The sequence below is a fragment of the Giraffa tippelskirchi genome, chromosome 3, assembly GCF_054371585.1.
Source record: "Giraffa tippelskirchi isolate mGirTip1 chromosome 3, T2T-mGirTip1v1.2.pri, whole genome shotgun sequence".
NCBI lineage: Eukaryota > Metazoa > Chordata > Mammalia > Artiodactyla > Giraffidae > Giraffa > Giraffa tippelskirchi.
In genome coordinates, this window is record NC_137277.1 from 36,022,141 (window position 1) to 36,034,628 (window position 12,488).

Below are 12,488 nucleotides of genomic sequence, written 5' to 3' on the forward strand. Positions count from 1 at the left end.
GGCCAATAAATGAACTTTGAAGAGCAAAGCACAAAGGCTTTAATGGAAAGGGCAGGCGGGGCAGGGGGAGGGAAGGGATTGGGGTGCGAGCCCTTGAAGGCCTGGGATCAAAGCGTGTGGAGGTCATGACTACGCCGGCTCAGCTTCTCCGGGTCGTCGGATGCCATGAGGGAGAAATCACGGAAGATGTCAAGATATGTCTCGTCTCCTGAGGGGAGGGAGAAAGGGCTGAGAGGCTGGGTTCTAGCACAAATAGCACAATAGGGACAGCCCGGCCTGGTAAGAGCACGCGCTTCCAACGTGGGTGGAGGAGATGTCTGTGCTGTCAGAGCAGCGCCCTCGCCTACTCTTTGCTTTGTTTCAAGGACCTGGAGCGTAGGATGCGCCCAATACATATTTGTTGAATAAATAATATAATTAATCAATGAATTACATTGATTGGGGGTTGGGGACAGGTCACCAGGGGCCAGAAGCCCACAGTTACAATGTTGTGCAGAGCGGAGGGGAGGTGTACTTTACCAGCCTGGCCCTGGGCCGCGTCGGCCTCCCTCATTTTTGCCAATCGTAGCCTGAAGGGGGAGAGAATTAAGGAATGAATGACATTCTCCTCACCCCACCCCCACCCCCACCGTCCCATCCTTTGAGCTGGGTTGTTTCATTCACCTGTTTCCCCAGGGTCTAGTACTTTAAAGATGCCTGACAACGTTGATGAATGATGCCTCTCTCAGAATAAATCCACCAAGGAAGGTGAGTTTATTCTGTCCTTCCAGCTTCCTACTCCACGCCTCAGTCAACACCTGGAGCAGCCTTTCTCAGCCTGGTCCAGGAGCCGGCCCCGCCCCTCCCCAGGCCCCGCCTGGCAAGCTAGGGTCTGGCGTGAGCCCCGCCTCCCCAGGCATCCTCACAGAGTAACGATGTCAGCGTTGGCTGTTTCCACGGCGATGGTCAGGGGGTCTCTGCCTTCAGAGTCTCGAACTCCCAGATCGGCCCCCCGTTTCAGAAACAGGCAGGCCAGCCTGGACAAGAGAGCCAAGTTCAGCCGGCCCCTTACCCCGTCTGGAGCCTTCCTCCCAGAGGCCACCATCCCTGTCGTCCCTACCCCGTGTGGCCAAGAATGGTCGCGTGGTGGAGCGGGCCCCGGCCTTGGTTGTCCACCTGGTTCACGTTTGCCCCGTTCTGGAGGAGAAACTCACAGGCCAGAAGAGAATTCTGCATAGAGAAATAGAGAATGGGGAGAGAACGTGGCAAATTAGAGACAAATTAAAAGATATTTTGGAGTCGGGTCAGTTCAGTGGTATGGGATGGCAGGCTCTGCTTTTTTTTTTTTTTTTAAGCTTTATTTATTGGCCGCACCACCAGACACGTGGGATCTGTTCTCCAATAAGTGATTGAAACTGCAGCCCCTGCCTTGGAAGCACGGAAGCTTAACCACTGGACCATCAGGGAAGTCCCTGTGCGCTGGCTCTTTACATGTATTACATCCATAGTACAACCTAATGAGGCATGTTATCCCTATTTTACAGATGAGGAAACTGAGGCACAAGGAAGTTCACAGCTGTAAGTGGTGAAGGTCTGGATCCAAACCCAGGTTTCTCTGCCTCCAAATCTCACCCTTTTAGCAATCAGGCTGTACTGGTTATCACTCCCTAGGGGTTGAGGAGAGGGTTAAGAGCTGGGACCAAGGTCAGGAAAGGGAAGAGAGGAGGAGACTAAAGGTGTTGTAGGGAGGTCACCAAGACTCTCACAGCAGCTGTGGCCTGGATCAGCGGTGTGGCATTCTCCTGACCCCCGTTGACCCAGTTGACATCGGCTCCATGAGCAAGGGCATCAGCCATGGTGGGAAGGGATGGAGGGTGCCCAGCAGCTCGAAAGAGCAGGGCCCCGGGGTGCAGGTTCTCCAGGTCCTCAGAGGGGGGCTCTGTGAGGGGGAACCAGCTATGAATCTGGGAAGAAAATCCCCAGCACAGACCCCTGACACTGTGACGGGATAGGTCACTTCTCAATTGTGGGGAGGACTCCAAGACCAGGAATTGTGGTGGGAGGTGACAGAGGGTGTGAGTGGATATGAGCGGGTCCCTAGGCATATGGAAAAGACACATCTTTCACCTCTTCCTGTCTGACCACCTCAACTGGCGGGAATGTTGGGGGTGAGCTGATAGTCAACCTCAGCTCTCTTGATTCCCTCTCTTCCAGCCAAGCTCTCACCTTCATCCACAGGCCTCTAGAGACCCTCACTCATTCTCCTGATTCATCTCATGCTGTTGGCACCCTCACACAGCCCTTCCTGCTTCCTCCCAGCCCCATGGTCCTTCCCATCCTTCACTTTAATCCCCGGAACTCTTGCCTTATAAGAGTGGTATGGTCTGGTATGGTCTGGCCCCCCGAACATTCTCAAGGGAAAGACCTGGACCCGGGACTCTGTGCCTCCCCACTGGGCTTGGCACTGTGCTGAGTCCACAGCAGGCACTCACAGATGCCCAACCAACCATATACCTGGCTTGGATCTGAAGCTCCCTGGCTTGGGCCTGATAAGCCCCGGCTTTGGAGGCACAGGAGGGTGCCCCCTGGGGGGCCCTCGGCCACCTCTTCGCCCTCGAATCTCAGGAAGCTTGGTCAGGAACTTCTTCTCCACGTATTTAGCATGAATCCAGGCCTCCTTCTCTTGCCTGGCGGGGGAGCGTTGCAGGGGAAGGAGACAGGCTTCCCTCCTCTCATCCTGGTCCCTCCTCCCTCCCTCCCCACATGGAGAGTAGCCCCAGCCTCACCGGGAGCAGCTGGGTCCTGGCTTCTTCACAGCCATGGCCTCCACACGGGCTTCATAGATCTGGTTTATGACGACATTTCCCAGCTCACACATGAGCTGCAGGCGGCCCAGGAGGAAGTAGAGACAGACAGGTAGGGTGTGGGTGAGTGTCTGAGCCCTCGGGGCTCTGCAGCCCTGCCCTTACCCTACCCCCACACACTCACAGCACCCCAAGTCACCTTCACGAGTTCTGGCTCCCATGAGTCAAGGGTCAGAGACCGGACTTTGGAGAAATGAACTCCAAGGCTCCTGGAGAGCAAGGAGGGATATGTCAGGCCCTCTGTGGGGGCAGCTGTTGCTCCTGAAAAGACTTAGGGGCAAGGTCCCACGTGGGGGGCCCATGCAGGGGCGCTGGGCCAGGAGGCAGAGGGCAGCCGGGGCCATGTGGCCTTGATCTGGATGGGGCAGGATTCCACCTGTTCACCATTCCCTCTCCTCCCTTCTCCTCATCCTCTCCAGCCACCTCCCCTCTCTCCAGGCATTCTGGCCTGGACAACTCTTCCCATGCCACTCCCCTTCCCCCACCCCCACCCCCCGAGTGCTATATAGACCTGCTAAGGCCTGACAACATCTTTCTCTGCTTTTCATCTGCTCCCCTACCCTCAGCAATCCTGACCCCATACCTCCTCCAGACAAGCCGATCAACTCCCCTGGGTGTCCCCCTACCCTGGCCAGACCAGGACACCGGGGGGCTGGGCCCACCTGGGTCCACCTTGTGCTCCACAGGCTCAGCCCAGGCCTGTGTCCGGGTAACAGGCAGAGTGTGAGAGGAAACCCAGGCAAGTCTCCCTCCCCCAACCCAGGAGGAGCAGGGGCCCATGCTTGGGACCTGTGGGGGAGAGACCTGTGAATGCCAGAGCACTGAATGCAGAGGGTGACGCCAAGGTTGATGCTGGCCCACTCAGGGGCGGGCTCCCGGCAGTCACAGCACTGGGCATTGCCGTCCACGCTCTGCACCTGGGCCGCCACGTGCCCCACTCCACCAGGCTCCCTTCCCCTGGTCAACCCGCCAGGGCCCAGGGTGGCAGCGGGGCTTATGGCCAGGTGTCCTGAGCCCTGGTGGGACAGAGGAAGAAAGAGTGGCTCCAAGGGAAGGGATATCCTAGCTCGCCGGGCAGCCCAACCCTGCACCGCCAGTTAAGGTACCTGGCCTAGACCCCGGGGGCTGTCATCAAGGCGAGCCTGGCTGAAGGCTGTGGCAATGCTGCTCTGCACGGCACTGACCCACAGCTGCATGAGGCGCTCTGAGTCAGCCTGCAGGAGGCAGGACCTGGACCAGAGGGGAATGGAGAGCAGGGAGGGGTCTGAGGTTTGAGGAGCCAAGTGGGAGGATGGGCAGGCTGACATTCAGCGAGTGTGCAGCTGGTACCAGTCATATAGAAATACCTCTGCACCAATTGGTAATACCCTTCTAGATATGCCCCTTTGCTCTATACTCTACCCCCCAGTCAAGCACCAAAGGGTTAACATCTGGGGCAGCAAGAGGGGCTTCCAAGACCCTTGCCAGCCAGTAAGATTGAGACACACAGGCTGTCACCCCTGGGCACTGTACTCACTTGCTGGGGGACACGACCTCAAAGCAGAACCGTCTTTCTGAGTCAGGACAGAGCTTCACAGTGCAGAGACGAAGGTCATCCACCACCACGGTCACAGGGTCCTGGCGGGGGGAGGGCAGATGTCCAGGCAGCCACAGCAGGGCTGAGTCCTCCTGGGGCCCAGCACCCAAGACAGAGCCTACTCACCTTGTACCTCTTCTGATAGACCAGTTGGTTGCTCTGGATAGTGAACCAGCGTCTGGAAGAGGTGGAAATAGCGTTAATGATGTGGGGGTATGGCTCAGGAGAAGGACAGGAGGGAGGTGGTGCTCTCAGCTTCATAGAATCTTACTGAGAAGAGAGAGACCGGGGCTGCCCATCCCAGTAGATGTTACAGAGGAGGGGCAGCCGGGGATATGTGAGGGGTGCTGATCACATCTCAAGCAACCCAGATGTGATAGATTCACAAAGACACGTTTCCAGCAGATGGCAGTAAAAATGCTTTGTCTAATAAAATAAGTCCATTACTACAACGTTTTGGCAAATATAAGTATCTTGGAGAAGGGGCTCCGTTTCTTAATTTGCACAAAGATCCCTCAGGGGCTGGCCGTGGCCCTGGAAGGGGAAGGGGTCATGTCAGAGCAGGTCACCACCCTGCTCCACACCCTCCCATGGCACCCCACTTCCCTCAGAGCACAGCCAACAAGGCCGTCATGATTCACACCCCGTTAGCTCCACCTGCATCTTCTACCACTTCCTCCTCCCTCCCTCTGTCCACACCCAGGCCCTCCCCTCTGTTTCTTGAACCTTCTAGGTTCCTCAAGGCCTTGGGAGGGCTCCTCCGCCTAGAACATTCTCCCCCTACATATCCTTCCAGTCCTCACTCAGCAGTCACCTTTCCACAAGGCCTAGACTGACCACCCTACTCAAAGCCACAGCTCCTTCCTAGCTGTGTCCACATTGCTTCTTTGTTGTTTTTTGCCTATGGTATTCTTACCTTCCAGAGAAGGCAATGGCACCCCACTCCAGTACTCTTGCCTGGGAAACCCCATGGACGGAGGAGCCTGGTAGGCTGCAGCCCATGGGGTCGCGAAGAGTCAGACACGACTGAGCGACTTCACTTTCACTTTTCACTTTCATGTATTGGAGAAGGAAATGGCAACCCACTCCAGTATTCTTGCCTGGAGAATTCCAGGGACGGAGGAGCCTGGTGGGCTGCCGTCTATGGGGTCGCACAGAGTCGAACATGACAGAAGTGACTTAGCAGCAGCAGCAGCAGCATTCTTACCTTCTAAGATAACATATAATTTACTTAATTACCATATCACTGTCTGTCTTTGCTGATGGAATGTAAAGTCTCTGAAGGAAGTGGGGGGGAGGGTGTCTGTCTGTTTTTCCTGGCTGTATTTAATACACGGTGTGTGCATGTGTGCATGCTCAGTTGCTTCAGTCATGTCCAACTCTTTGCGACCCTATGGACTATAGCCCACCAGGCTCCTCTGTCCATGGGATTCTCCAGGCAAGAATACTGGACTGGGTTGTCATGCCCTCCTCAGGGGGATCTTCCCAACCCAGGGATTGAACCCAGGTCTCCTCTACTGCAGGCAGATTCTTTACCCACTGAGCCACCTGGGAAGCCCCATTTAACACACTATAACCACTCAAAAAAAAAAAACAAAAAAACGATGGTTTTGACCAATTGGGATGTTCACTCCTCACCTGCTCCAGGTCTTAAATGCATTGCTGGCCCTTTTGAAGAGATGTCCTTCCATGACCAAGCCACCAGGCCCCTCCCTTAGGCTTGGCTCTGGCTCTTCCCCACCCAGCTCCTGGGGGCACAAAAGTGTCAAAGAGCAACTGAAGTGAGCAGAGACCAAGGCCCCAGGGCCGTCCGCCTCCTGTCTGCGCCCCTAGTCCTCACCTTCTGTTTTAGCAGCACATGTCTCTGTTCCATGTCCCTCTTCTCGCGGGCTGAATTCAGGACCAGCTGGTGTAACTGAGCACAGGAGGGGTATCTCAGATGGCCCCAGCCTCACCCACAGGCCAGGAGAGTCGTCTCAGAGCCCCTTCCCTCCCTTCTCCACCTCCCTGCTCCCTAGGGCTCTACCTGGCCACCCAGCTCCTTGCGATACTGGGCCAGCCGGCTCAGCTCCTCATGGCCCTGCTGGAAATGGGTAGCCTGGGCCTCCACCAAACGCAGAACCTGGGGACAAGGTGGGCAGGGGGCAGACCCCTCTCTTTCCCTCATCCCTCCTGCTATCAGCAGGCTCCTCCCCACCCCCACCCCCACCCCAACTCACAAACTCCATGATGTCAAACTTCCTCTTGTCCTCAATCACATTGATCTGAGAGCCCAAAAGATCTCAGGTCAGTCTTGAAGACACAGACCCCACCCCTCCCACTGCACACCAGTGACTCTCCAGCCTCAAGGTGATTGAGGCCCTGGCACCCCAGGAGGACAGGTAGGGGCAGGCACCTGCAGGGCATAGTCCAGGGCCCGGCCCCGGTACCCGGCTCGAGCAACCTTCAAAGCAGCTCCAGCCTCTTCTGCCTCCTGGGCCCGGCGCCTGGGAACCTCTGCATTGTGGCTAAGAGCAGCCTCCAGGCTTTCGGCCCCCCGCCAGAAATCCCGGCCAGCCTCTCGGAAGCTCCGGAGACCTCTGGAGGTGCAGGAATAACACAGAATTACCCATACACCCACCGACCCCAGCAAAGAAACCCCTAAGGTTCATTCACAGCCTTGCATTCACACTCAGGACTTTGAGGGGATCCTTGAGATAGGGGATAATGATCAGGCCACCAGAAGCCTCCAATCTCACAACTCCTTTATTCAGGGAGGCCCCCATGGCAGTGGGAGAGGCCAGAAAACTGGTTTCCCTCCCAACTCACTCCTTGACCAAGGTCTGAATTTGCCGCTGCAGTGTGTGCTGGGTGGCGTCAAGGAGCTCCTGAGGGAAGCAGAAGTTGGCAGGTGGGTGTCAGGACCACAGACTTCCTTGTTCCCCCCACCAGCCCCACACCCACCACCCCTCACTTACAGCATGGCTGTCCAGCTTGTGGCTCAGGCTCTGAGTGAATTTGTCCAGACACTCCTAGGCAAGAAGTTGCAGAGAGAGAGTACCAGACACGGGTGGACGGGTCCTCCCATCCCTAGACCTCTGACCTGGGACCAGCAGACCCCAGACCGACCCTCCCCTCGTCTTCCCCAGGGTCTCTCCACATCCCAGACCCCACCACAGCCTGGTCTGGACCCTTCACATACCGCCATCATGGGCTCTGGTGGTCCCAGGTGGGCGAGATCACAAATGCCCACGATGAAGGCCCGGCTGGCAGCAAGGTAGTGCCGCCCACTTTCCAGGAGGCCATTCCCTAGTTTGAGGAGCTGGGAAACAAGAGCAACAGGGAGTCATGCCGGTGCCACCAATACCCAGTGCTCTTGCTCTCCTGTCTGACTTGTCTCCCCTTTCCCAGGGCCGTGCCCCTCCCTCCCCCACCTATACTTCTCTGCAGCCCAGTCTGGTTTCCAATACACACAAGCTGCTTTCTCATCTTGGTTTCTTTGCTCCCACTCCTCTGGGCCTGGATCAAAATTCCTCCCAGTCTGACAGCGGAGCCAGTGTTGGTTTCACCTCCCAGACATCTCTCCTGCCCTGTGACATCTGCTTGGATCCAGAGTTCCCCAGAAATGCCATCCTCATGTACTGTCTGGCTCTCAGGGTGAAACCTGAACTCTACCTGCTCACTATTAAATTCTATAGTAATGAGGGATACCATGGCTGTCCAGTAGTTAGGACTCTGAGCTCTCACTGCCAAGCACCTGGGTATGATCTCTGGTTGGGGAATTAAGATACCACATGTCTTGCAAAAAAAAAAAACAACTATACAGTATTTACTGTCTGGAAGTGTCCATTCTGTGCTTAGTGAGCATTCCCTCATAAATGGTAATCAGTCACCCAGGCCATAGGGTCAGGGCAGAGATGGTGCTCTTAGGGCCCATTCTGTCTGGCCCTAAATTACAAATAAAGAGGCTTTAAAAAAAAAAAAAATTATTGGAGTATAGTTGCTTTACAATGCTGTGTTTGTTTCTGCTGTACAGCGAAGTGAATCAGCCATTTATATACATAAATCCCCTCTTTTTTAGATTTCCTTCCCATTTAGGGCATCAAAGAGCACAGAATAGAGTTCCCTGAGCTATGCAGTAAGTTCTCATGAATTATCTATTTTATACACGGTGTTAATAGTTTAAATATGTATGTCAATCCCAATCTCCCAGTTCATTCCACCTGCCTAGGAGGCTTGATAAATAAAGGACAAGTGATTGGCCTGAGGAGGGTCTCTGGGAGGCCCCTGTGGCAGTAGGAGTGGCCTGAAGATGGTTTCCCTCCCAACTCACTCCTTGAGGTGACAGACTCAGAAGCCAGAGCTTGGTTTTCTGGTCCCTGGCTCTTTTCACCTGCAGGAACTGCATGGCTCCTGGAGATGACATCATTGGTTCCAGTCTGAGTCACTGTATCTGGGAAGGGGCAAGTGTTGATGGAGCCCGTCAGTTTAGCCTGGGGAACTAGAGACCACCAGGGCAGTTCTATGAGGAAATCTTGGGTAGCAGGGGGCTCAGAAAACGTGAGCTACAGATGTTTGCTCACAGAACTTTTGTTGAACTGAAAAACACTTTTTTAGGCTTCTGAAGGCTTTGGGGAACTAATAGCTTGACTTGAAGATGGCTGGCAGGGTCAGTAACGGTCAGGAAACAGAGCACGATCAAATTTTATCAGATGTCACCCTTGGGTGTCCGTAATAAGGGACAAGGACCCAGAGGATCACAATTCCACTGGGCGACTGAGTGTCCAGTTTTTCCCTTATTCACCCCGCCTGCCCAAATAGTTGAATAAGGAACTTTCAGAAGACTGAACTAGTGACAAACTGGTACATCCATACAATAGCACGTGCTCAGCGATGCAAAAGGCATGGGCTACTCATCAACTATTAATGAACTGCTGATAACTACTGATAGGCCACAACTTGAATAAACCTAAAGACATTATTTTGAGAGGGAAAAAAAAAGGCCAGTCTTGAAAGGTCACATACTGTATGATTCCACCTAGATAACCTAGAAATGACAAGTCTAGAGATAGCAAAGAGATAAGTGGTTGTCATGGATAAGGAAGGGGGTGGGGAGGGAGGGTACCATTACAAAAAAATGGCTCAAAAGAGTTTCTTTGTGGTGACAGGAGTTTTGTATCTTCAGTGTGATGCTGGTTATAAGAATCTATACATGTGATAAAGTGCCACTGAATTATACACAAAGATTTTTTTTTTAAGAGTATATTCAGGGATTTCCCTGGGGGCGTCCAGTGGCTAACCCTCCATCCTCTCAGTGTTAGGGGGCCTGGGTTCCAGGGTTCCATTCCTGGTCAGAAACTGGGTCCCACATGCTGCAACTAAAGATCCCATGTGCAGCAACTAAGACACAGCACAGCTACATAAATAAATGAAATAAAAAAAAAAAAGCATATATGCAAAGCACATAAAATCCAAGTGAAGTCTTTAGACCGCTTACTGTATCATGCCAGAAGCAATTTCCTGGTTTGAGCAGTGGACTACAGTTATGGAAGATGCTACCATTGGGGGAAGCTGGGAGATGGGTACCTGTGCCTCTCTGTCCTATTTTTGCAACTTCTTGTGATCTGCAATTAGTTACAAATAAAGAGTTTAACTTAAAAATGTATGTATATATTCAAGTGTACAACTGAATCACTTTTCTGTATAGCAGAAACTAACACAACATTGTAAATCAGCTATATACCAATTTAAATGTATCTATTTTGTTAATAAAGGTATCTATTAGTTGGTTACCTACTAACTTTCAGGTCATGGCAAAGGCCCTGGGGACTGGGGGTGGGGGGGGCAGAGGGGGAAATGTAAAAGTCACTCATGATGCTTCCAATCCAGTAGGGAAAAGTAGAGAAGAAACAAACTTGACAAGTGGAACAGACACAGGCTAAGGTAACCCCTGTGACTCCCATCTTTGCATAATCCTCACTCCCTGAGCATGGGTGAGGATTATGCTTCTCATCAGCACACCACATGGCAAGGGTGATAGGATAGCGCCCCCAAATGCCAGAGGTGATGGATTCACCCCGTGATCACATTCTGACATAAACTGATGGCATCCTGCCAGCACACACTAGGGAAAGCCTACTACTGGTCCTGAAGAAGAAGCAAGCTGCTACGAAATAAACTGCCTATGGACAGGGCCCCAGGCCAGGGAATTGTGGGTGGCCTCTGGGAGATGAGGGCCTCAATCCCACAACAGCAAGGACTGGAACTCTGCTCTGAGCAGAGCAGAGCACAGTTAAACTGTGCTGACCCACAACTATGCTAATACCTGTGCACTATTTGAAGTCACGGAATGTGTAATCATTTGTTATACAATAGAAAACCAGTACAGCAAATAAACACATAACATAGCTGAGATATATGCTCTGTAGAGGGGGGAAAAAAGCCAAATAAGGGGGATGTGAGCTGCTTTTGTAAAGAGTAGCCAGGAAGGCCTGACTGCATCGTGTCAGTGTTTTACTGATTTGTTGCCCACAGTCTGAGAGCCCCCTGAGGGCAGAAACTTCTGGGAGCTCAGGGTCCCGCATAACGCAGGTCTTCAGAACTGAGATCAAGTAAGTTCACAGGTGAGTCTTGTTTTCCAAGATTCCAAGCTCCTTAAGGATACAGAACCACCTTTTGGTTTCTCTGTAGCCCCCAGTATCTACCCAACCTGGTTAACATTCAGTAATCTCCAGAACTCATAGTTGGTCTCTGCTTTTCTCCCTGGCCCTACCCCTCTTGTCTCACTCCCACCCCGGGTCACCCCTCCACATCCGGATCACCTTTTCCAGCCGGGTCTCCAATTCTGACACTTCGGCTTCCACCAGCTCAACAGAGGCTCTGGGAAAGGAGGGACAGGGTCACGGGGACAGAGCTTGGGCCTATCTGGTCTGTCCAGTCGGCAGGGTCAGGGGTTGGGGTTAGGGGGCCGAGGGTACAAACAGAAAAAGCTGATGGGTTAAGAACTTCCCACCCACCCCCTCTGGCTCGCTCACTCTGCACAGTGTGGGAGCTACTAAGGCCCAGGCCAGAGCAGGAAGGTAGAAAGAGGGTGGATGTGGCGAGGGCAGGAAGTTGCTAACCGCCCAGGGCAGGTGCTGGGGGAGGGGAGGGGTCCCAAAGACAGGGAGGAGGGAGTGCCAGCTCTGGGGTTGAGAGAGGCTGGAGGGACCCCCTCCACACTGGCAGAGGGTGGCAAGCATCAGAGCACAGGATTTGATACCAGAGGTACGCTTTGACCTCTAAGCTGGATTTTGCCCCTTTGAGACCTACGCCCTGGAAAGACATCCTCCGTCCGACATGGGGAAGGTTGTGTGTGTTAGGGAGTGTCGGACCTCCCCATCTCTGCCCCTGGACACCTGTGCACACTTACCGGAAGCGGGGTGAGTCCTTAAGACACTCCTCAAAATCCAGCTTGACCGTCATCTCAGCTAGACCGCTCCGGGGCCAGTGGGCCCTCGGGCCTGGAGGGTGGAGCTGCAAGTACAGGCACTCCCCTCGCCTGGGGACGTGCTGATGAGGGAGGAGGGGAGAGTCCTCCCTTGGGTAGAGCCTGGGGGTAGGGGACAGGATTCTTTCCCTAGGTGCAAGGGGTGTCCTAGGAGGAGCTCTCACCCCTCACTTCCAGGCAGTGCTGGGAGGGGTGGAGGCGGGGCCTGGGGGTGGAGAAGGGCCTGAGATCAGAGAAGCCACAGCCCCGCCCTCGGAGACTATCTGCAGTCACCTTCCTAGGGCCCTGGTCTCTCTCCGCTTTGTTCTCTTTCAGTGGTTGCGTTACAGGTTCAAATCCTGATTGCCTGACCCTAGGCAAGCCTCCTCAGTTTCCTCATCTGAAAGATGGGGATGATAACTCCTACCTCCAGGGTGGCTTTAAGAATTAAAGACGATACTGGTAAGTGTGTGGTTGAATCACACCAGTCATTGTCAGCCCACTACAGGTGGGTCTTCCTGGGCTCCTGGGTGCCTGTTGAGTCCAGTCCCCCTGGCTATGCCAAGCTTTTTGCTCTGCTCTGCCTGTGGTTTCCTGCATGGGAACTTTCATCTCTGCCCGC

General features: G+C 53.8%; 1 protein-coding gene across 16 annotated transcripts; it reads right to left on the bottom strand.

Moving 5' to 3' along the window:
• Positions 1–15: 15 nt before the first annotated feature.
• Positions 16–12,069, bottom strand: ACAP1 (ArfGAP with coiled-coil, ankyrin repeat and PH domains 1). 16 transcript variants are annotated; one of them, XR_014079201.1, is made up of 24 exons: positions 11,810–12,069; positions 11,220–11,277; positions 7,601–7,720; positions 7,377–7,430; positions 7,228–7,286; positions 6,815–6,998; positions 6,639–6,683; positions 6,446–6,541; positions 6,260–6,334; positions 6,058–6,167; positions 5,336–5,560; positions 4,546–4,597; positions 4,360–4,460; positions 3,950–4,073; positions 3,648–3,859; positions 2,983–3,052; positions 2,766–2,860; positions 2,494–2,666; positions 1,746–1,918; positions 1,100–1,209; positions 906–1,016; positions 664–696; positions 520–569; positions 16–208 (listed from the first exon to the last, which is right to left on the bottom strand). XR_014079201.1 is itself a non-coding variant. In XM_081578700.1 (24 exons), exons 3-24 carry the CDS (start codon positions 8,825–8,827, stop codon positions 108–110), a joined length of 2,436 nt encoding a protein of 811 aa, XP_081434826.1. In that variant the 5' UTR covers positions 8,828–8,851; positions 11,220–11,277; positions 11,810–12,069; the 3' UTR covers positions 16–107. The 16 variants fall into 16 exon arrangements, 13 of the variants coding, with proteins under 13 accessions (XP_081434826.1, XP_081434825.1, XP_081434834.1 ...); XM_081578700.1 differs by lacking the exon at positions 664–696 and adding an exon at positions 8,732–8,851; XR_014079202.1 differs by lacking the exon at positions 5,336–5,560.
• Between the last annotated feature and the right edge of the window lie 419 nt (positions 12,070–12,488).